Here is a 23,666-nt window from a genome sequence, read left to right on the forward strand (position 1 = left end):
CTTTCTGTACACAGGGCAGATAAGATGAAAGACCTCAAGGGAGATGCACATCTCTGTCCAGAGTGACAGCATACCTTAATCATCCAGCTTGCTGAAAGCACTGAGGGGAAAAAAAAAAAAAAAGTCATGCAGTTGTCACTTGAAGAGCAAACTTCAGTATAAGCAGTACACAGAGACTGCTCTCTGGGAACCATTTAAATAGGTGGAGGTTTCAAAAATATGAAAACTTGAGCAAAACTATGAGCAAGGGAAGGATGGCTAACTCGATCCTATCATTACCACTTATGAATTATTCACTGTGCTCCAGCCCACGTGCACAAGGCACACTTTTCAACACACTCTGAGACTGCATTACAGATGGCTCCCTGCCATCTGTGCTGAGAAGTCCCTTGGACACGTATTTTGCAGCAATGCCATAGGGAAAACCATGCTTGGGTCAGCTCCTGTGCCTACAAAGGGAAGAAGGTCCTCTGTCTGCCTGCTGCACCTCTAGGGTAGCCACAATGGAGGCCAGCACAATTTCTATCTCTCACGGCTTGTGGCATTGCTCATCCTTTCTAGACACGTTTTCCAGCAGAAAAACACCAGCGAAATCTCACAGAAACAACAGAGGTTTGCAGATTGCAAGAGGGTTTCAGGAAAACTAGTCCTGTATTTGGAGCCTAAGGCCACTACATCCTGCATGGATCAGCCCCATCCCAAGTATTGCCAGGTCTCCAAGGACTGGAAGAACAGAAGAATGCTGGGGTCACCAATGGAGATTAGCAATCAGCCTCTTGCACACGAAAGTTTACTGTTCCCTCTCTGTATTTCCAAATTTGATTTCACAAATTCAGAGTAAAACTATATCAGTCTGAAAATTCCAGATGGATTGTGTGCCCCAATTCTTTTACTCATTATTTAAATAGAGGAGAAAGGAAGGGAGACAAACTATTTTGGAGCGAACCACTTTTTTCTTTCTTTTTTTTTTCCAGGAAGTAATCCCTTTGAGAGTCTAACCCAGATGTAGTTTCTGCTGCCAAAAACTGCCACCATACCCAGAAGAGGTGGTGCACATGAGGACTCACTGTCTGCACATTCTTTGCAGTTCCGAAATGAGCATGGTCTTCTTGGGATGGACAAAAGCCAAACCAACAAAACAGACCCTGGCATTTCTCTGCATGCTGGGTTACTGAATATGTGCCAGCAGGACTCCAGCAGCCAGACCTATCCCATGGAATGCAATTTTTCAATTTCCTGCAGCCAACAGATCTTGTAGCAGGATTTCTCCTACTGTTCAGTTGGCCTTCTGTCACTGATTCAACTTCATTAACCAGTCTCTGTGAAAATATGATCACCATAAGAAAACCTGTGCAAGGGAAAAGGTGAGACACAAGAGCTGCACCTCTTGGAGTAATTCCAGGGGGAAGATGGGTGGCCTGAGACTCCCTGAAGCCAGATGTGTCCTGCCTGCTCTTACTTGAGAAAGGACTGTTGGAGTGAGTCTTTATATCCAGAATCACTGGGTATGGAGCACTCCATTACTTGCCTCAAAGGACATTTTTTTTTCTGGAGGCACCTTAAAAAACCAGACACTCACTTTCCATGCTCAGCAGTTAGTCTGATTTGCAAAGTCTCTTTTTCCATCTGCTTTATTTCTGGCATGGGCAAACTGATGATGGCCCAGGGGAGTGCTGAAAGAGCACATTACTGGGAAGCCCATTTGATGCTACAGCTCCAGCAGACAGGCCTGGCTCACCTCACAAATGTATGTTGAGACCAGCCAGAGAGACAGTGAAACACAGTCACCAGTGCTTTCTTTATGCTGCAGTTTGGTTGGACCTCCTGTTGAATCAACCATGAGAGCACACAGATGCAATTTCAACACCACATGGTGTATCAAACACCCATGGCTTGATCCACCAGTATCTCCTGTGATTGTGGCTCCACTAAGATAAACAGAAGACTTAACCAGAAGCTACACTTACCCACTTGTCCTTAGCATGAGACACATTTGTCACACGTTTCCCATTTCCTCTAAGAGACCTTCCAATGCAAAGCTGCAAGTGGTAACTGTTCAAGGGGGTTATTCTTGGCCTGATTCACAGAGACACAGCTATGTGGATAAATCCTGCTACAGCTGTGGAGAGTTTGGGACAAAAATCACAAACCAGGACCTTTTCCTCACTGTCTGCACTGATCAGCAAGGTATCATCTCCTCATGCACAGCTACCTTTACTGAGATTTATGTGGATTTAATGCCACACATCAACGAAAATCCAGTAACAGCAATGAAATACCAATGCAAACCCACTAACAGGAAAATGTGCTCCTTCCAACAGCAGTTACTGGCAGCAGCCTTCACAACAGGAAAATAGTAAACAGCATTAGGACCATGACACCCACCGATCTGCACTAAACAGGTGCCTTTAATGGGTGTCATACTGCTGTCCTCTAATATTCCTCCAGCAGATTCCAAGCCACATCTATCAGCAGCATTCCCAGCATGCCTTTATTTTCTCTCCTCAAGAAACATATGAATGATCTGTCCAACACTTCAACAATTCAGTTTAATTACCAGGACAGGTATCTGCACTTCCTTGCTGCTGGCTGCCAAGCCTGTGCACATACACCTGGGTAGCAGGAATGAGATGCAGCCCTCCTCCAGCTAGTGCTTTTCTGTTCCACAATGAGGATCTGCCAATCTACATCCAGCTGTCACACTGAATTGCCCACCAGGTTTCCTGGCTGAACCTTGTCTGGAGAAGGCAGGGGATGGCTCCAGTGATCTGGCAGCACAGTTCTCACAGTCTCAAATGCCACCTGTTAACAGTCTTGGAAGGGCTTCATGGTGGATAAATGCCACTGAGGAGCCCTGAATTAAATGGCATGAAGTAAGCCTGATAGGCAAAGGAAGAGACCCTAAACCACAGAGCATGAGAAACAAGGGAAGGTTAGGTCAGTTTCTGGGGCTTTACAGAAGCTGTGTGATGTGCCTGGTGTGTTGATACACATGGAAGGATATGTAATCATTCTTGCCCCCCATCATACCTCCAAGTGACAGAGGACAATGGCAATTCCATGCCTGTGTCCAAAGTGACAGGTCATTTAAACTTCTGGGCAAAGGAATGGCAGACAGATCAGAGCCCTGGACAAAGGAATAAACCAGTCCACATGATCTCTGTCTGTACAGTGCAACACAGTATGAGTGAAATCCTAGCCCTACCTTGTTGGAGAAGCATAGCATCCCTCATCAGCCTGAGCCCAGTCACTTTAGCATCACAGTGTAGAAGAGGGATTAAATTTTCCCAAGTCACTAAAACAAATTTTCTTAGGGCAGCTGTAAAGTTAGATGTTTTAGCCGTTTTTAATCAAAATGGACTCTTAGAAATTTCCCCTTCCCAACAGGAAAGACAGCCTTTTTTTCTTGGTTTCGTGGACAGATACACCAACATGCAAAGAAGTGGAGATATCTCCAAATAGCTTAAAAGGAAAAAGTCACAAATCCTAAAAATGTGTCCTGCTGAAAGGAAACATACTGAAGACTGCAGTAATTATATCCTATGAGACAAGCACTGCCCACCTCCCACCCCCCATATTTGAAGAGGCCAGAGTCCAGCCCTCCATCCTGGAGACTTCCACCCATTCCAAAGGGAGGTCTGCATTGGGTCTGATTGGCTCAGGCTCCCACCCCAGACATTCCCCCAGGTTGAAGATCCACTTACCTGCCTGGTTTGTGGTTACATTTACAGACACAAACTGCCGGGTTCCGGGGTTCTGGTCGGACACTCCATTCACTGCCTCAATTTCAAAGGTATAGTTTGTATGAGCAAGCAGATCCACCATCATGACAGAGGTGTTTTTCAGGCCGGTTTGCTGGGGGAGGTACCTGACATGACCGCCACATGCCTCACACAGACCCGAGTGTGAGCTGCACTTCTTGCATGCAATATAATAAGACACATCTTTCCTTCCACCAGTATCAGCAGGGGGAATCCATTCCAGAAAGACACTAGTCTCGTTAACATTTGAGATGGCACTCCGAGGAGCAGAGGGGGGTCCTGGTTTGTAAAGTGAGAAAAACACATGGTAAAAACAGTATCATCAGTCATCCTGCTCGCTACTACTCTCTAGGCTGAAAAGAGATGCCCCTTTGCTCATGTGTCAGAAAGTACACGGTGATCATTTGCAACAACACCCGAAGAGCTGGGAAAATGGGGATTTGTTTTGAGCGCCCTCACCTCGCTCAAGAGATCTGTGTTGGGATGCAGTCACCTGCATGGGAGGACAGGACACAGGGCTGGCTCAAACCCAAGAGGAGGAGCACTTCACCTAGGGCATTGCTCTGGTGCTCTCCTTGCTTTTCCTGCAAAGGGATTAACAAGTCTTTGCCCTGTCCAAGTTCCAGTTGGCTTCACCAGAAGTAAGATTGCTTCTCCTCACCCCACTGCCCTTGTACCACTAACCCCTAAGTCCTAAAAAAAGGAGACACACCGGGGTTTTCACACCACTCAACTCAGATGCCAAATCTTTCCTCTGTATGCAGCCGCCTCTTCCTGTCAGCCATTTGGCAGCAGTGAAACCAAAGCTTAGGTATCCAAACCACTCTGAAGTGAGATGCTTGATGCAGCCCAATACGGATGGTGATCTACACGGGCCACTGGAAGCACGGCTGTGTCCAGCCACTTCATGGCAGCCATCCTGGTCCCTGCCAGGCTGTGGCATGGCTGGTTACCCATGCCACACTTGCTTACTTTGCCAAGCCTCCCTGCTCAGGATGCCAGCATAGACTGGCAAGGCTATCCAAGGAGGAGCAGCTGCTGCAGAGGCACCAGAGCACCTGCAAAAAGTGGGCTGCTTCTCTTCATCCTGGTGGGAAAGGCCATGGCTGGGCAAGGAAAGCCCACCTGGAGGCACCTTCAAGACTTGCTTCCTCGCAAAAGGTGGTGCAAGGTTTTTGTTTTGAACAGGCTTGTGTTGCAGATGAAGGGCAAGCTGCAGATACAACCTGAAGACAACGTGAAAGGACAAGCAGAAGTCCCATGCAAGATATCCTTGTGTTAAGTACTCAGGGAATGCTAATGAATGATGAAGAAAGAGGAAATTTATCAAAGCAAGCCAGGGTGGATTTTAGTCACAGCACCACCAGAGACTATACAGCAAAGGCTGGGATTTTTGCGAAGGAAGGCAACACAACACATTCCTCTATGGTTTGAATGAAGTTGTCAAAACCCATGAGCAGTTCCTTGAAAAAGGTCCAACAAGTAGCTTCACTAGCTAGACATCCATATGAATCTTAACAGGCTGACTTAGGCTGTCATCTTCTCATTTTGTTGTGATAACTAAACTCGATTAGTTATTTAAAACAAGCAGTGTTGCAAAAATGAAATCACCTTATAAACCAGAAGCATTCTCCTCCATTTCCTTTTTCTATTTCCCACTCTGAGTCTATAAAATTTGTAACACTGATAAACTGAAACACTAATGATTTTGACTCAAGCTGTTCTGATTCAATGAGAAACTTGCTGCCAGAGGAAATAAATAATCCTGATGGTTTTTTGTTTTTGTTTTGTTCTTGTTTTTCAGCGGAAAAGCAGTTGAAGAAAAAAAGCTAGATTAGTTTAGGAAATGCCAAATTATCTGTTTTTGTTCTGTGATCCCTTCAGATCCCTACGAACTGGGAGCAATCCACTCCCAAGCTGCACCCCAGGGATCCAGCACTATTTAGCTAATGGCACCAACATACAGCCCAAGTCAAGACTATTTTCTGCAGGGTCACACTTGTACTGATATAATGGAAACTATGGAATTCATCAATGGAGCTGTATGGAGTTATATGTACTGCACTTGAGGATTTTTTATATGTTTTTTACTGGTTAAATTGCCCTGTTTTTTCTTCCACTGGATGAATGCCCTTTTGCTGATGCCAGTACTCTAGGAAAAAATAAAGAACTCAGGCACAAGAAACACTTACTGGACAATGTGTCTTTAATGGGGGATAAATTATTACTTTTGTAAAGTCACCAGAGGTTTTTACTTGCTTTGTACAGAAAAGTCAGCTACTCTTCTTGAAGGCTTAAAAACATCAGTTTCAGTGGAAATGCTTTAAAACTGGCTTTTGTAACCTATAAAATTAGTGTGCTGACAGGACCTCAGAGAAAGGTCTTGAGTAGAATCCTGAAGCTGTACCTGAATAAAGCTTGGCTAAACCCCAGCTGGGAGAACAAAAAGGTGTTTTACCTTCAGAGAAGGGGGACTCTAGATCTGCTAAGGTGGTCTGCTTTAATTTCCAAACTCTTGCTGTCAAGGGCACAGATATTAGTCTACTGACTTTTAAAAAGATAGATATAATTTTTGAATTTGCTACTTTAGACCCTCAGATTCACTCCTTTTGCACCACAGTTTTCTGACAAGAGGCAAATACTTTCTGAAAACAAAAATACTGGTGTTTTCCTTAATGGACAGCAAACCTGTTGCTTACTGATCCACAAATATAAAAATATAACCTAAGAGAGAAGTCACTCTCGAGATAGAAATATATATATGTAAGCACTTGAAGTTAACTGTAAACTTTTTCCAAGTAGACTATTACAGTAAATACAATAAAGTCTTCAATTTGTCCCATGTGTCATAATACTGCAAATATTTCCCCAACATGCTCTGAGCAACAATAAGGCTACTTATTAGAGACATGAAGAGAAAAGAAAAAGGGTGGAACTGTTTTGGTTTTAAAGAGATCAGTTTGGTTTTAAAGATGTACAAGGAACTGAAGCTAGGATTACTTAGTTAAGAAGAAATAAAATGCAATTACTTCCTGGAAAGTAATAATAATATTAAGAGAATTATCAAATATCCATCAGGACCAAAATGTTTTATTTTTTGTCTGAGAGCACTAATTATTTCAGACTCTATCACAGCACTATTAGTTTCAAAATTACCAACCATTACTTATAAAACATACTTAAGAAAATGGAAAAATTGAACAAAAATGTATTCCTCCCTCATCCTGTACTTAACTGAGCAAGTGACAGTGATATAGCAGCTACTTTTCTTTAGTGATGCTGGTGGTGGTGGTGGTGGGGAGACTCATGCAGCCTGGAACTGAAAAACACTTGCTTTAAATTAGGAAAATGTGATTTTAGATTTTACAGCTGTACTGAGTGGCAAGGGGACTTTGCAGGTGTAGATGTGAAAATAAACATTGATGTATTCTCTAAAATTAACTGCATTTCTTGTTGAAGGAATCCTATGAATATTATTAACTTCTGTGGCAATAAATAATAAAAACATTAAAAAAAAACCCTTACAGGATTTTCCTACCACTCATGACTCAAGTCTCTCTCACTTGTGTTTTAGTTCATGATAAGCTGTTGCCTTCCAGATATAACTGGACTGGTTTAAAATACCACTGTTGCTACCTACTCTTTACAGCCCCTGCCAAAATCCTCTACCCCTGCTGCTGAGCTGGTGCAGCACATGGAGCCCTCCTCATCACCTTCAGCACAAACAGAGCAGTATTGGGACAAAATCCTACGAAAAGATAAATGGGGAAGGTGAGGGTGACAGAAGCACATGGAGAAGGCTCAGATATTCCACCCCGCTTTTGGGGTGGTAGGCATGAATGCCAGCAGAGGTGCTGCAATGTCCTCAACTGTGGCTCTGGGCTTTGCAGAGGGAAACAGAAGCTGAGCTGTGCCTTGATGGGTATTAAACTTCTCATCTGCCCCGGAAGGACTTGGTACCCTGCCAAGCCATAGCCTAACACAGCTTCAGGCACCACGTCTGGGCTTTAAACTAGATTGCAGTAAGCTCTTAAAACAAAAGTAAAACCCACACTGAAAAAAACCCACCCAAACAGTAAAAGCCAACAAACTCAGACAGTCACCACCAATTAATAAGCACAAAATCCTCAAACAAACATAAAAAGAAAATCCCATGGCATTTGCAGAGTTGGAAATTACAGCCTTCACCTAAAGGGTTTGAACTGCACTAGAAACCTGGGAGAGACAAGCTCTTGAACTTCATTTCTTTTTAACAGGAGTTGTTCACCTAACTTGCTTCTGCCTCTCCGAACCTGCTGATGCTGCTCAGGCCATAGGCATACATAAACATCCTCCTCTGGGATGGCAGCTCCTTCCCTGTGCTAATGCACCAGCAGGACAGGCTGGATGCGTACCCTTCCACTCTGAGAAGGGCAGAAAGCAACACCACTGATGGTGGGCCGGAGGCACAGCGGACACCAGTCTGGCGTAACTCTCTGTACCCTTTGGCTTTGGTTCTGTCTGCACAGAAAAACCTACTTTAAGAGTGTTCCAGAGCTCAGTGTGTTTCCCAATACCATGCTGGACCACGTTTATCTGAGTTTTTTAAGTCAGGCCAAGGGGTAAAATGAACATCAAAAAATGCTGGTATCAGATTTTTCATGCTATAACCCACCCTGGCTATGTCTCCAAAAGACTCTGGCACACCTATTTAATAAACTGGGAAGTGCTTGCCTGACTCACCCCCCAGACCTCTTTGATCTGACAGCACCAGTGACTCCAATGCTGCCTAAGGCTGCCTTCTCCTTCCCTTCAGTACAGCTTCCAAAAGCCATGCTCCTTTGCCTGGTGAAAATCAAAGGCAGAGTTCAAGGGGCCCAATTCTGCTCCAAGTGCCTCCTGCAGGCAAGCAGAGAGCAGCCAAGGGCAATTTCCTTTGAGAGAGTGTGTCTCCAATAGGAACAGACTTTTTTGTTTTCTCTTTTTGAAGTGGAAACTTGGGGAGTTAGGAAGGACATCTGTATTCACTGGGAAAAGCACAAAAACCACTACAATCCCTACATGATGCAAAGAACTTCCCCACAGTATGGAAGTCACCACTGCATTACTGTCCAGTGGTTCTGAGCTTGTATGGAGTCATAAATCTACATTTCCTCCATTGCTTAAGTTTCTTGGAAGTCCCAAACTGCTCCTGCACCAGTAGTGCAATTCCATTTCAGTAGTTTTCAACCACTTCTGCACCACAAAAATTACATTTGGAGCATGACAGTCCTAGCTCAGATTTGTGCTATACTCAGTAGGACTAGCTAGCTGGGACCACGGACATTGTGGTCTTAAGTATCTGAAACATAAACTGAACAAGGGACTTTCAAGGTACAGCTGACAGGACAGCTCATGGATGGCAGAAGAAGGGTAAAATTAGTGATTCTGATTAAGACAACTCCACCCTGGCGTCCCAGTAGCCCAATGTGCCTGTTATACTGCCCACCCCCTACATCCAGGGGATAAGTTCTACATTTTGGAAAAGCAGTTTCCCTCACAGAGTTTTGAGAAGAGTGACCACCACCAGGCAGATTGGAAAGAGGAGGCTCTCTCCCAGCTTGTTTCCTGAAAATGAGCTACAGGGTGACAGCAAGCAGGACCATGGAGATTCCATCCATGCCTACTGCTGGCGAGCACTACCCGTGGTTAACTCCGCGTGCGTGCCCCACGCTGGCACCCACGCACACGGACAGGGATGCCCGATGCCATGCTGCTGGCTGAGTCCACTCAGCAGTGCAGGGGTCAGATGGAGCATCTGCTCATTACAAAAGCTCTTACTGGCTTGGATGCCAGCTTTCAAAGCAAAAAGCATCGGCAAGTCTCTTCTTGTGTAATTGGAAGTACGGTGGACAAAGACAGTGACGTTACAAGTGTGTCAAGACTAGTTCAGACTCCAGTGCAGAGCCTGAAAAAGCACATTAGTTAGTATCATAATGTCTAATCACAGTACAGGAACAGCTTGAAAGGATTAAAAACAACCCTATAAGCACATGCTTACTTGTACAGGCCATTGTAGGTGGGTCTGATTCCTTCCTAAAATAGTGTTCTTCACACAGGCAAGATGTGGATGCTTCATCAAGTGTGTAGCTGTGAGGGGGACATTTGCTGCAGGATGGACTGTGGGGTGAAGCTTTGAAGAACCCAGGTCTGCATACTGTGAAAAGAAGAACCACAGGCTAAGCTCTCCCATCATAAAATTAATCTCTTCACATTTCCTTTAAAAAAAACCCCATATCTTCAGCCATAAAACAGACAAATACTTGCGAGCTATTTAGTTTGCATATTTTAAAACAGTCTATGCCACTAGCAGATAGCGCATACTTAAATATCTGCATGAAAAGAGAATGTGAATTTGCTGATTATTTCTTTCCCCTAGCATCTGCCATTGCTGGATATTTATTTTCCTTGTTGAATGCATTAGAGGAAACATCATCTGGGCTCTGCTTTAAGAAAACATTACTGTGATTTTTTTTTCCGTTCAGTCTTAGGAAAACAGGTAAAATACATTTCATGGTTTTTTGTTTAAGATGTTCTACACCCAGAAATCAATGTCTCAGCAAACAAACAGTAACACAGTAGTGGAGGGGATCTCAAGATCGACATCTTTAAGACATTGTGATAAGGCTACTTCCCTAGGGTCTTTCCCCCTGCAAACCTGTGATGAATTTTAAAGTGCTCCATATGACAGGCTATTCTGGGTATAGTCTGAACCAGGCATGCTAAACATACAAGATATTTCTTCCAGCTCCAATACATATGCATGGCAAGGCACAAGGACTTGATCTGTGAGATACTTTTTTTCTTACAAATCCATGGCTATGGGTAGCTTGAGATTTTTTTTAAGTAATTTGAAATGAATACAGTAATATCTTGTTTCCATCCTCCTGAAACAAGTGCTTTTTCACCTATGCAAAGCTCTCTGCACTTCACCTGTGTGTGCACATTCAGCCAGAAGCAGTGATAGCCACAGTTTGTAAGTGGTTTTTTTAGGAAAAAAACCCAGCTGACTCTCTATTTTACCATTATATACAGAATTACAAATGCACTGTTAGCAAAAGGAGAAAATGTTGATTTTCTGTTTGTCTCAAAGAGCAGAGACATGGAGGCATGTTAAAGCTGCTCTAAAGTGCTGTTACCTTTCTTCCTTCTGAATTGCTTTAAAATATTTCTGCCTAGTATGATATTAATGATGCACAGATCTGCTAGCAGACTTGAAGAAGTTACCTGGAAATCCCAGAGCCTTTCCATCTGCATTCAAACTCTCCCAGTTGTAATTAGCTTGCACAGGAAATGAGTTCACAGTGAAAGCACTAATATTATCCCATCAGGAATGTCTCAGGCAATCACAGCATGTGCTAAAATTCAGCAAGTGATGACAGAATTCATCTTCACTGTAGTTGAAGTATAGGTTTTTACTAGTGATCCCTTTCCTCTGATAGACCAACTAGGACAACTGCTTCTAAAGTTGGCTCTACTTCCTGAAGTACCAGAGAAACTCCCTTGACATCTTCCCTTTTACGTCAATAGTTTCTTCACCAAGGGTGAGACACTTGCAGATCAATTCCCAACTCCCAGAACTGAAAAGTTAGTCTTTGGTGATGAAGATCACTCATGCATCAAATGTGTGATTCAAGAGCAACCAACAGACCTCCCCCAGACCCCACCTCCACAGCCTCGCCTGCACTATGCACCTCTCACAGCAGGCACCACACAGCCCTGAGCAGGTCCCAGGCTCAGCACAGGCTGCCAGGTCACCCCCATGGATCTGCAGCCTCTCCACCCTGCTGTATGGGGTGACCATCACCCTTCTGACCTCCCCAAACCAACACCCTCCCACTCTATTCCACAGCTTCCCTTTCTTCCCACAACATGGGTAGAGAACAACTGCTTGGACTGGAGGGATTTACAGGTATTAAAATCCTGTTTTCCAAATTTTCTCATCATACAACTAGTGTTCCATTCCTAGGCTGTGGTATCCATCTGCAGGGTGCAGTTGTTCTGCTTTCTGCCCAGACACCAGGACTAACAAACAGATCTAGGGATGAATCTGATCTTGATGGCTTTTGGCAGACTTGCCACAAGCTGCCCTCATGCTTAATGGCATATCCCTCAGTTTCCAGCACGTAAGTTCTTTTATTTACTTTACAATCACCTTCAAATGTTGCCCTACCTACAGCAAGGACCATTATACTTTCTCTGGAGGGTCTTTTGGGAGAACAGACCACTAGATAGACCCTCTCTAGCCCACAATTTGTATTTCAAGGCCAAATCAAACACCCTTGCACATGCAGACAACAGAGGTGGAGAAATGAAAGCACTAAAATGTGCAACATGTAATGACAGCGGTGCACATCTATTGTGTACTCAATGTAATTAGCCCTCAAAAAGGGACCTGAATTTATCTCATTATGTTCTATCAAGACAGACAGAAAATCATTACAGCACAAGAGTTTACTGTGCTTCTATTTTCTGCAAAGCAGCAAATGCAAAATAAGTCAGTTTTCCTTGACAGATTTTAAACGAGGTGTAGCTTGTTGATGATGGTACGATACGTGGCTCAGCTCAAAGGGAATGTGTGCTTTTCATGAATAAATATGGAGCCAAGAGATGCACGAGGCAAATAACCCATGTTTTAATGAGAAATGTGAAATAGAACTGAACAAGACTAATTTTTGTATAAACTGCAGGCTCTCATGGGTCAGGTAAGTCCCATTTATATTCAAAAAGTATTAGGAGGAATGCTCAAGAGCATTGTGTTACACTGAAGATTTCAGCATGAGTTCTCAAAACAGGCAGCAGAGCAGCATCTGGTTGGACTGAGGTGAAATATTCCTGTATCAGTTAGACAGGAAGAATTCAGGGACAGGAGATGAGTTATGCAATAAAGGAGTGTATAGAAAGTCAAAATAAATGCACAAAGTGCCACAGTGAATGGTGCTGGTGAATCCACACACAGATACTCTGGGAGGATGGGGATTTTCAGGGTTCCACAGCACAGTCTTCCAGGCTCTCATGACCAGCAGCTCCTGATGGAAGCCATGCTTGCACTACCATGCTCAAGAACAGAAACAGCTGTAGCTGCATGGGTATCTCAGGCATGACTTGTACCTACTATGACACTTCCCTCTGTATCCTTTCCTGTGCTTGCTTTGTACACAACACCAAGGAGAGGACAGCCTGTGAGATGGTTCAAGCAGCAATCATTTAACAGACAGATGCTGTGATGGAATGGACCCTGTTTAGATGAAAACTGACCCAGGAGCACAGTCTTTGATGAGCTGAACAGCCAAAAGCAGCAGCTGGTACGCTGCCCATTTTCTGCCACTGGTGGCAATGTCTCAGACATTTTGCAAATTTGTTTCAGAGCAGAACAGGGCCAAAAACAACTTACCTTGCATGTATCTTGGGTTTTGGTCTCTTATCTTACCATTCCTCTTCTGACAGTCAATCTTACAATCTCTTCATGAAATACACATGGCTTTATTTAAAATTACATGGGTGTCTGGTGTTTAATTCCTAATTAAATCTTATTTTAGTCTTCTTATATTTTTATCTCAGTACTTCCAATTCACCAGCTATTGAAAGGATACACAGAACTAGCACAGTACAGTCATACAGATAATAGCACTATCTCTCTTTTAAAGGGGATAGGAAAGCAGAAGAAATAAGATGAGCTTAAGGCTCCCCATAATCTGCTGCAAGCCAGCTGCAAAGAAATGAAATCAAGTTTGAAGCTGTTGATGAGATCTGCTTCTTTCTTCTTAATAGTAAAACTCTTTAACTGATTAACAGCCAGTGATGTGTGAAAATAGTCTTTAAATTAAATCGGTTGCTGGAAAAAAATATTATTTTTAGAGACAGCAAATATGCCATAAACAACCTGCTAGTGTTAGGTACAAGTGGGATGTGTTTCTGTTAACAGCACATCCATTATTAGCAAATCAATTTCACTCTTTTTATTTTTAATAGCAACCACAAATGTGACACGCACAGAGCATTAACATCTGTGCAGCCTCTTGCTGCACTCTTTAAAGGGGCCAGAGGGACATGCCATGGTGAAGGATGGCAGCAAGAGTATCTTGGGATTGCCATGGCATGAGCTGATCCCTTAAACCGACAGCAATCAAATTAGAAACTGTCTTTGTACCTTGCAGAGGGGAGCCCAAAAGAGCCATGCTGAAAGACATCAGCTCCAGGAAGGAACGTGGGTGGATGGAGGTAGAACCACTGGTCCTCTTACAATGAAAACTGGCCTCTGTGAACAACATGCTGAATGTGCTATACCAGCACTAGAGACAGTGAGCACCAGTGAGGACACAAAGAAAAAGGTGGGAGAACAAGCCATTAACACCAACCAGCTAGGACTACTTGCCAGACTCTTTTCTGCAAGCTTTAACATCAAATGATTTGTGCTGCATCCCTGTAACCATCCCTTTCCTGAGCTTTGGCTGAAGACTGCAGACAATAGGCAGGGCTACTCTCCTCTCCAGCTGCCCCATGCCTTTGCTGCACCCAAGGCAACACAGGCTGGAAGCAGGGACCACATCTGAGACTTTCCCTGCTCACATGATCATGTCAGTAAGACCACCTAACTAACACAGAATCATTAAGGCTGGAAAAGACCTCCAAGATCATTGAGTCCAACCTTTGACTGAACACCACCATGTCAACTAAACCATAGCACCAAATGCCACATTCAGTCATTTCTTGAACACTCCTAGGGATGGTGCTGCCACCACTTCCCTGGGAAGCCTCTCTTAGTGTTTGAAAATCCTTTCAGTGAAGAAATTCTTCCTGATGTCCATCCTGAATCTCACCTGGTGCAGCTTAAAGCTATTTCCTCTCATCCTGTCACCAACTGCCAGGCAGATGATTTTCTTCCTGAAGTACAGCCTTCCCGGACCCTTTTGTTATAAAGGACTGTATCTGAACCAGTGTCCTGAACAGGCCAAAGTCCGCTCTCTGGAACTCCAAGGCAGGTTTTGTAGACCCCTTTCCTTATTTCAGCAAGAATTTAAAACTTTGTCATTCCTTGGTCACAATGTCTTTGACCACCCCATCTCCCACCAGCCCTACTCTCTTCATAAGCAGCAGGTCCAGCTGGGCATTGACCCTGCTAGGCTCACTCGCAGGTGTATCAGGAAGTTAATACTCCATACACTCCAGGAACCTCCTAGACAGCCTCCTCTCCACTGTGCTGAGTTTCTAGCAGACACTGAGGCAGTTAGTGTCCCACAAGAACAAAGGATAAGGTGAAACATCAGCCAACTGCTTGAAGAATACTGGTCTCTTTATCCTATAACTAATATTAATGGGAATTCCAGTTTTGTCCTTGTAGAGAGAGAAACTAGGAAACATGACCCTATAAGCCTTAAAACCCCAGGAGATATAAAAAAGGTCCAACTTATTACTCTCTTCACACTTGTGTGATGCTGGGAGGATAAGCTCGTAGTACTTAAGTGCTTAGGATCAGTAAACTGACCTTTCATATGTCCCAGAACATAAAACTCAAACAGGAATTACACTGTCTCCCTTGCAGAGCACCAAATTAGTCTCCACAGTAATCAGAAACCACAAATGTAACTCATAAGGTAGTACCACTAATCCATAATAAAGCTAAAGGACTAAATCCAACAAAAATTAATGAGAATAAGGATGCCTGCCCTAGATGGAGCACAGGATATCTGACTGAACCTGAGGTTTTCTCCCCAGCCTGGAAAGTGCCCCGGCTTCTGTTTCACATCCTCAGTCCCATCTACTTTTCCAGACTGCCAACTTCTTCAGACAGGGACACACAGCTCAAATTGTTACAACTTTTAAATGTAAGCACAGTGTAAAACTCTCTGCCCCACGGACAGACCCATAGTCCACAATGAGGCAGCTCTCATCTGAAACACAAGCAGGATATGGAGGGATGTGCGTGTGTGTGTGTGTGTGTGTGTGTGTGCGTTTTGTGTTTTCAGCTCTGTAGCTCATCAGATCTGCTTTCATTAGCACATTGCTCTGGTGCAGGAATATGCCTTGAGAGTTGAAGGATCTGAGCAAAAACAAGCTACAAATAAATCAGCCCCTGTTCTCTGGAGCTGCCATGCCTTGAAGTGTTTGCTCTAAGAAGAGGGTGCTGCTGCCTCTTAGATGTGTCCAAAACCTATAAAAGGGTTTAGCGAGGTACAGTCTTTACAATGTGGAATCAATTAAAATGCTGAGAGGCTCCAAGCCTCAGCTTGTGCTCCTGACACGCTCTTTTACTTACAAGAAAAAACAAAACAGAAAACCACCACGGACTGTCTTCGTGTCTCCCAACAAGCATAAACATATGAATGCCAAGCTCTTCTAAAAAGTATTTCAAGAACTACAGCCACCCACCACAGAGCATCCTTCTGCAGAATTTACAAGCAGTCTCCCAAGAGCTAATCCAGCCCTCCCTATAAGCTTTCCTGAACTGCAGGCTGATGCTGAAATTGCTGCCAAAGCTACAAAGCTACAGAAAAATGTGTAAAATGCCCCGATTATATCTCTTCTAGGCTTGGTCTCTTCTATCTGCAATAGTGCTATGTTGTTTCCTGTAGTATGCCTTAGGGATTTGAATGGAATTAAATAAATACCCACTAATAAAACATTGTAATTTGAAGCTGCCGGTTCACTTCAATCCAGCAGAGTTGCCAGCATCTCTCAGGAAGCCCAGAACCCGATGCTGCAGTCCAAGAGCTGCTAAATGTCCTTTTAAACGATGTCCTGGAGCTTGCTGGACAAGTGAGGCATCTACAGGCTCTGCACTATGAAAAGAGAGACTCGGCCTCTAGCTTGGATCTCAACCAATTCATCTATCTCAAATAGGAAATATTCTTTAAAGCTTTTTTTCTTTTGTTCTAAGGAAACATTGTCTTTTGATGCTGTCCTGCCCAACCCCACACTAACTCAGGCTGAATTATTTCCACTCTGCATTGAAATCAGCTCTAGCTCTGAATACAAAAACAACCTTAAAAACTAGAATATAAATAAGTTAGTGCCTTCAGTTCCTTCCTCTGAAATACCACTTTTTTCTATCATGTGGCTCACTAAATTGTCACACAACAATTTATGACATAACCGTAGTTGCTAGAAAACAAAGAATTAACTGGCACTAATGACATTAATATCTTTCTTCTAAATGGTATAAAACTTCATCACATGGCATCACCCTGAAAAATTCATCAAATTCCCAAGTAAACTACATTTTCAAGACATAAAAATACTTAGAACACAACACATTTGAAAATGCTCATGCTTACATTAGTATCTTAATGGGCTATATTTCTGCACATTCTGACTTTGCTCTAAAGAAGGTTTTAAAGCAATCAATGAGGCAAAACCTGATTCAAGCCTAAACTCTCAGCAGTGTGATGGAGGAGCAGGGAAAGAGATTTATCCTGCCATATATGCAAACCCACACTATCATTTGGGTTGATTTCGCAGAAGGAAAGCAAGCTGTGGAAAATAAATGTTCTTAGGGGAAACAGAAGATTTTTCAAAAGCATTTAGCATTGCACAGGCTTGCTCTCTCAGGCTGTGAGAACTGCAGGGCTAGGCAACGGTGCTTTGGTTTTCTGGGGTCTTCCTTTTTGCCAAACTTACCAGTCCAAAAAAAAAAAAACCACCTGAGAGAAACCGGTACATTTCTAGAGAAAGCACTTAAGGTGAAGTGTCATTTCCTAGCAAACCCAAAATCTCTGTGACCAACACCTGCGTGCTTGTGCAAGCATGTACAAGGGCTCCTTCAGCTCTCAGCACAGGCAGCACCTGCAGTCTTCCTTGCTCTCTGGCTACAAGGGACAGGTGCAGGTGGATCTCACTGAACTCCAACTATCTGGCTTACAATAAAAAAAGGAAGTCCACATCCTGTTGCTGCAGCTTTTCTGCATATCATATTTATAAATTATGTATCTTCACAAACCTCTATGTCCATAAAAATCTACCTGTGTATCTTCATTTTGTTCTCTGAGGTGTGGGACAAAGATGCACTTAAATTACTCCTAAATTACTATCTTTGTTTTTTTTAATGAAGACAAACTGAAATAATTTTACTCCCTTAAACAGAGGAAGCCATGCTTTACAATGCTGCACCTAAAGGAAAAATACAATTTAAGACACAGAAAGCAGCAGAGACACATTTGTTTCTGCACGCTCGTAAAACATAACTTAAGATGCCTGGCTCCACACATAATCCAAGAGGCACAGGAATCTATTTTGGGGGTTTCTGCACACAAAGACATGCACCCGGGTTATCCTTTGTTATGCGAATGGCGACTTAAACATTCAGCGAGGGGAGGATTGATGGACAAGGCACAGAACTCCCTCGAGTTTGACAGCAGCATTGACTGAATAGCAATAACAAGCATCGTCCCTAAAGGCAGCTGGGGGGACAGGATCAAACTTGAAAATGATGCAGCCAAAACCCCCCCGTGTCCATCTGTATACACCTATTACAGACAGTAATGCAAAGATCAGTTGGCAAAATCTCATGGAAAATGGGGCTCTTCAAAGCTACACATTTGCTGGCAGAATACTACAATGAAAGGGTTTTAGTCTTATTGTTGAGTCTGCCATAAGGATCTGGAGCCCAACCAGCAAAGAAAGAAACATTCTTTAATTATGTTGTGGTTAGGACAACTGCAAGCCACTGTGGTTAAGAAATAAGATGATTGGGAGGATTTATTTTGATGATTTATACCATGTGTGTTTACTCTACCAACATTTTAAGGTTTTAGCCTGAACTAATAAACTCTACATATGCAGACAGTAAAGAGAATTAAAAATTCTTAAAATGTTTCCCTCCAATTTGCTCTACCTTGCTGAACTTCGTTTGTGTGAACAAAATTTCTCGCTGATATAAAATCAGCCTTTCCTCTGCTGACTATTTGGTCCAAAATAGGCAGCATTCCAGCAATCTACAATGATGCTAGCACCTACTCAAAATGATCCTTTCAAAGCTGGCGTCAAATGTTTAAGGGCTTGTTTGCTTCTAGCTTTATGATCATCTGTCTCAGGAGGTAAATTCGGCAGGATTGGCTGTAGACAATTTGGTTTAAAATTGTTCCTCTGTAATTTATGGCTGAACATATGTCACTCCAGACACATCTATTCAAATTCCATCAGAGGGCGACGGAGATGGATCTTTTATAGCCCTGACCAAAAAAAGATAGGAAGGATTTATCCAGAGCTGACAGAACTAAGTGTGCTAAATGGGTTTATGCACAGAACAATGACTTTGGGGAAATGATGTTTCTTGGTGTGTGGTTTTTGTTGGGGTATTTTGTTGTCATTGCAAATTTAAGGTATAGGTGATGCTAGCCAATTTTGCAGGCAGGCAATTTTGTGGGCAGGCAGCTGAGAGGTGCACAGAAAGAAACATGGACATATGTCTTGGGGAACACCTCCCTTCAGCCATGCCTCCTTCCACAGAAGCTCATGGGCCTTTGCACTGGAGCACATTGGTTGGAGTTACAGAAGGAGGTCCCACTGAGCTAAATTCTGCCCTGATATGCATACTACAAGATGCTCTGGCTTGCTAAAAGGCCACAAATCAAGGAGTGTGTGTACAAGGAAGACATGGCAAATATTAAAACCTTGAGAAATTTAACCAGGAAAGCTGAGCAAGCTCTAAACACACAACCAAGTGCAGAAACATCAAACAGTTATTCTGTCACATGAAGATAGAATGCTTCATCATTTCAGTTTAATTAACCAGACTGATTGGTTAATTAGAACCAGACTTAAAAATACTGAGATTATTTGTTAAGTTGATTAAACTACCCCTTTGGGTCAGATGAACACTGCAACACTTTACAGCTCATCTGCCTTGCCAAGTAACTCCACCAAACAGCTCCTCTTTAAGAACAAGTTCAACAAAAGGCATCCTGAGGCATTGCTGACTCCTCCCATGCCAGCCGGACAATACTGGGAGCTTTTCTTCTGTGTTGCAATCCATCAGACCATTTATTGCAGTACCATCTCTCCTGTTTCTGGAAGAAAGTATGCTCCATGTAGAACATGATCAAACATAAGATAAAACAATGTAACTTGACACTTTAAACCCCATGGTTTTGAAGCCAATCTCAACACTATTTGGGCAGGGAGCCTAATGGCTTTTGGATGCCAGAGTTGGGTCATCCTTGCCATGAACTAGCTAGAACTGCCATGACTCCAGCCCAGTCAGAAAAAACCCGAAAGCCCAGAGGGAAAAAAAAATGCAGTTATATCTCAAGATGATGTTTTATCAGACATATAAATATTGCTTTCCATGTAACATAAACATTATTTTGCATACAAACAGTACTTTTCTAAGACAAAAACATCTATTGGGAGGAGACATCCTGCAAACAGCCTTGTCCATTACCTCTTCTCAAAGGCTTTGTTCTTGCCCCAAAAATGGTGGTTTGACATATGCAACTGTTCCAGAAATTCACACATGAAGCAAAAAGTAAAGTAAAGCAAACACTGCCTTCCCTCTCACTACTGAAGCCTTACCATAATGTCCTTCCTGCCAAATCCATTTCCCATACTCTAAAGTACTAGCCTGAAGCACACTTTGCAGCAGCAATGCTGGCATTCTCACAGGCTTTTTATTTAAGGTTGTGAGCTGCCAAAGCTTGATTTATGGAAATTTAATTATCAAACTATTATAAATGAATACATGTTGCTCACATGTAGCTCACATGGCAGCTATATCAAAGAAATAAGCATTGCCTTTATGAGCTTGTTTGCCCTGGAAACCAAGCACTGCATTCATTTGTAATTTTTGCTGCATCTCTGCACCCTTGCATTGCATCAACTTGGACAGTCTTTCTAAGGCAGCTTGGGGGAAAAAAAAGAAAACCAAACAAAAAAACCAAACCAAACCTTCTGCTTTACAGAAACCATTAATGTTGATTTCTTGAAGGGAAGACTGGAAGACACCAAGAGGAGAGAAAAGGGAGCAGCTGGCATGGGCACAAGGGCACTGCAACCTTGGTTTGGCATACCTATGCCTTGCAAGAAAAAAGAAAAAAGAAGAAAGAAAATAGAAAAAAAGAAAAAAGACCTGCTGGTCTTTTTATGTTTCGTTGACAATCATCCTCAACAGCTTGCCACTCCTCACTGCCAGCTCCAATTCCCCACCTTGTTTCCAAAGGCTTGTCAAGGACTGTGGCATCTATCCTGTGATACCCAGCAGGAAAGGGTGGCACAGGAAGGTGCTGCCTGTCCTCTCAGTAGCCCTGAAATCTAGAGACTGTAGGGTAACATGAAGAATCAGTCTTGTCATGAGGAAGAGAAGGCCCAAAAAAAACCCAAGTGGGAAAAAGAGGTTACTAGACTTTTTGAGAAAAAAGCTCGAAAACAAGAAAACCACCAGCAAAGCCAGCAGAAGGCAAATGTAAAATGTTGAGTATTAATTACTTTATTTGAAGAGGAACACTCTGCATTGAAAGACCAAATAGGAGTTACTGGACTCAAGTATGGACTGATAATATTTTCCTCTCTGTCATCTCTTGGTCTCCCCAGTATTTAGCATCCATTCCATATGGATGTTGGTTTCTTTTCAGATGCACTAGAGAGCTGCCAGAAACTTCTGTGGCTCTGACACTTAGCCCAAATACCATTTACAATTTTTTTTTTCAAATTTGTGCAAGTAAAAATACAAGGTTCATTATTCCATGCAGAAATTCTCTCATCATCCAGCCAAATTTAAAAATAAATAGTTGCAATTAAATGTGTTGCTACATTATTTATGTAGATGCATTCAATTTGCAGAAAGCTGCTATAAAAATACTCCCCTTCAATCCATGGGAAATTTATTGCACTTTTATTGTATATTTTCTTCTCCCTGCTCAAATGTATGTTGCTCCCTGCCTTTTTTTCACCCGTGTTACTTAACACATTATTTTCCAGCCACAGTTTCTCCTATATTTGTCTTGAAAGAATGAGGGATGTAATCTAAATCCAAATGTTTCTTGATTATTTGTGAACAAGGCTGCCAAATGATTACTAGACAGATAATTCCAGTATTTCTCTTGAAATCAAGCACCACTCCTTGTCCCTGCATTTGGCTCTTACAGCTGTTGGGTAAATGATATGCACCAAGGCTGCCCAAGGCTTCTGCGTGCATATTAATTCTGTCAGAAACTCCAGACACTAAAGAATTGCTAATTTAACAACAGACTGTGAAATTATTTTTCTTTCTTTATTAATTGCTGTGCTATTTGAAAGTGACTTCACTGCCCTGACTGTATTTGGCATGAAGAATGGGGGGTATTTCATCCTGTGAGGAAATAACTTAAAGCTTTCTCCCCAGCAGTCTCTATATTCATAACCAAATATAAATATGTGAAACAACAGCTAATAAAACCAGGTTAACTTGCTGCAGGTGTTCCTCTGTCAATTTAGCCAGGTGATATTAGCAAAACCTGACAGGGAAGCACAGTGATGTATTTCATTTGTGCCTTGACATTTTGATTCTGTTTGTTAGAGTGTATGTGCAGGGATCTGGCTTTTTCTCCAAGACCTCTATAGCTGTCAGTCTGTACAAACAGGATTTGACAAGATGTCCATTTAGCAGAATGGGAGGGCAAAGGAAAAATAAAAAAAGAGAGAAACCAGGTATCTGGGTAAAGCTGCACTGCAGTGCAAAAATGGATGCTTTTCACATACAGAGGAACTCAAAAAAAAAAAAAAAAAAAAACAGAGCAGCTTGATATGCAGGTCTGAGACAGTTTGCATCCTTTAATCAATAGCTCCTTCAAGAAAGGTGGCCAAGAATAACATAAATAGATGGCAGAGGAGAAAGAAGACAAGAGACAAGAGCTGGAGAAGGCACAGGATCACTCATCACACACATCACAGAAAGATTTTTGGTGAGCCTTAATTATTTTTTAAAAAGAGAGGTAAAAAAAGGATGCTTTCATTTCCTCAAGAGAAATTAGATTTAAGAATAAATCTAAATAGGAAGCTTTGCTTTCCAAGGCTGCCTTTTTCCAGCCTGAGGAAAGACGCAGAAGGTGATGAAGCTGTCTCTTCCAGGGATAATGTAGGAATTTAGAAGCCTTCAGCTTGTTTCTCCCTGCAAAGAACTTTGGACCAGAAGCAAGCAAATGATTTACAATGAAACAGAGTACAAAATAGCTACAAAGATGAAACAACAGAAAATGAATGAAGCATTAAGCAAGACAGTACTCAGAGTTCAGAGATTTATGGTCACTGGCTGGTGTATAAAGATAAGAAAGGGATTTTTATAGTCTGGGTGATTCCTGCATCTCTGCAAGCATGGTTTAAAAGCAATGCTGAATACACAACTCCAGTTAAAATTCAGGGGAAAAAAAAGTATTAATTAGTGGGACTGTAACCATACCTTACCTTTCAAAATGTACCTCTACAAAGCACCAGCCACAGCAGTGCTGCCTACAGGCTGCATAACCAGGCAAGGGCCTGCCTCTTCCTCCTCCAGAATGCATGACAGCTGCTCCTGCCACATCTACCCCAGGCTGCAGAGAGGCATCTTCCTCTCACCCTGTCCTCTCACGGCCATGCAGCTGAACACACAGTTTTCATGGTCCAGCTCATATGAGCGATCACAGGACGAGTCCAGCACCCAGCCACTCCCCAGCTCACACAGGAGCAGCTGGGTGCTGTCTGATGGACAGGAGAGTTGGGCATCCCATGGCTATGGGAGGGCACACACCATACCACCACACACACAACCACCAGGATCCAACCACAACACCCTCAGCTGGGCCAGACAACTCCAAAGCCACCAAAGCTGATCCTAGACATCAGGCATGTCTGCAAATGACCTGCCATCCCCCAAAAAGGGAAAGTTTAAAATAAGTTTGTGTCAAAAAGAACCCATGACAGACACCCTTGAGCAGTTTT

General features: G+C 42.8%; 1 protein-coding gene across 24 annotated transcripts in view; it reads right to left on the reverse strand.

Moving 5' to 3' along the window:
* EPHA5 (EPH receptor A5) overlaps window positions 1–23,666 on the reverse strand; it is a 194,468-nt gene that overhangs the window by 77,806 nt on the left and 92,996 nt on the right. For 16 of the 24 annotated variants that reach the window (XM_021532603.3, XM_021532602.3, XM_021532608.3 and 13 more), the window contains 2 exons: window positions 9,781–9,936; window positions 3,705–4,040 (listed from right to left, as the gene is read on the reverse strand). The exons of 3 other annotated variants lie outside the window; for them this stretch is intronic. In XM_021532603.3, coding sequence (XP_021388278.3) covers window positions 3,705–4,040; window positions 9,781–9,936 — 492 coding nt within the window. The remainder of the gene's footprint in view (window positions 1–3,704; window positions 4,041–9,780; window positions 9,937–23,666) is intronic. 5 more of the 24 variants (XM_077782942.2, XM_085578900.1, XM_085578902.1 and 2 more) reach the window with 2 other exon arrangements.

This window comes from Lonchura striata, chromosome 4 (assembly GCF_050655825.1).
Source record: "Lonchura striata isolate lonStrDom1 chromosome 4, ASM5065582v1, whole genome shotgun sequence".
NCBI lineage: Eukaryota > Metazoa > Chordata > Aves > Passeriformes > Estrildidae > Lonchura > Lonchura striata.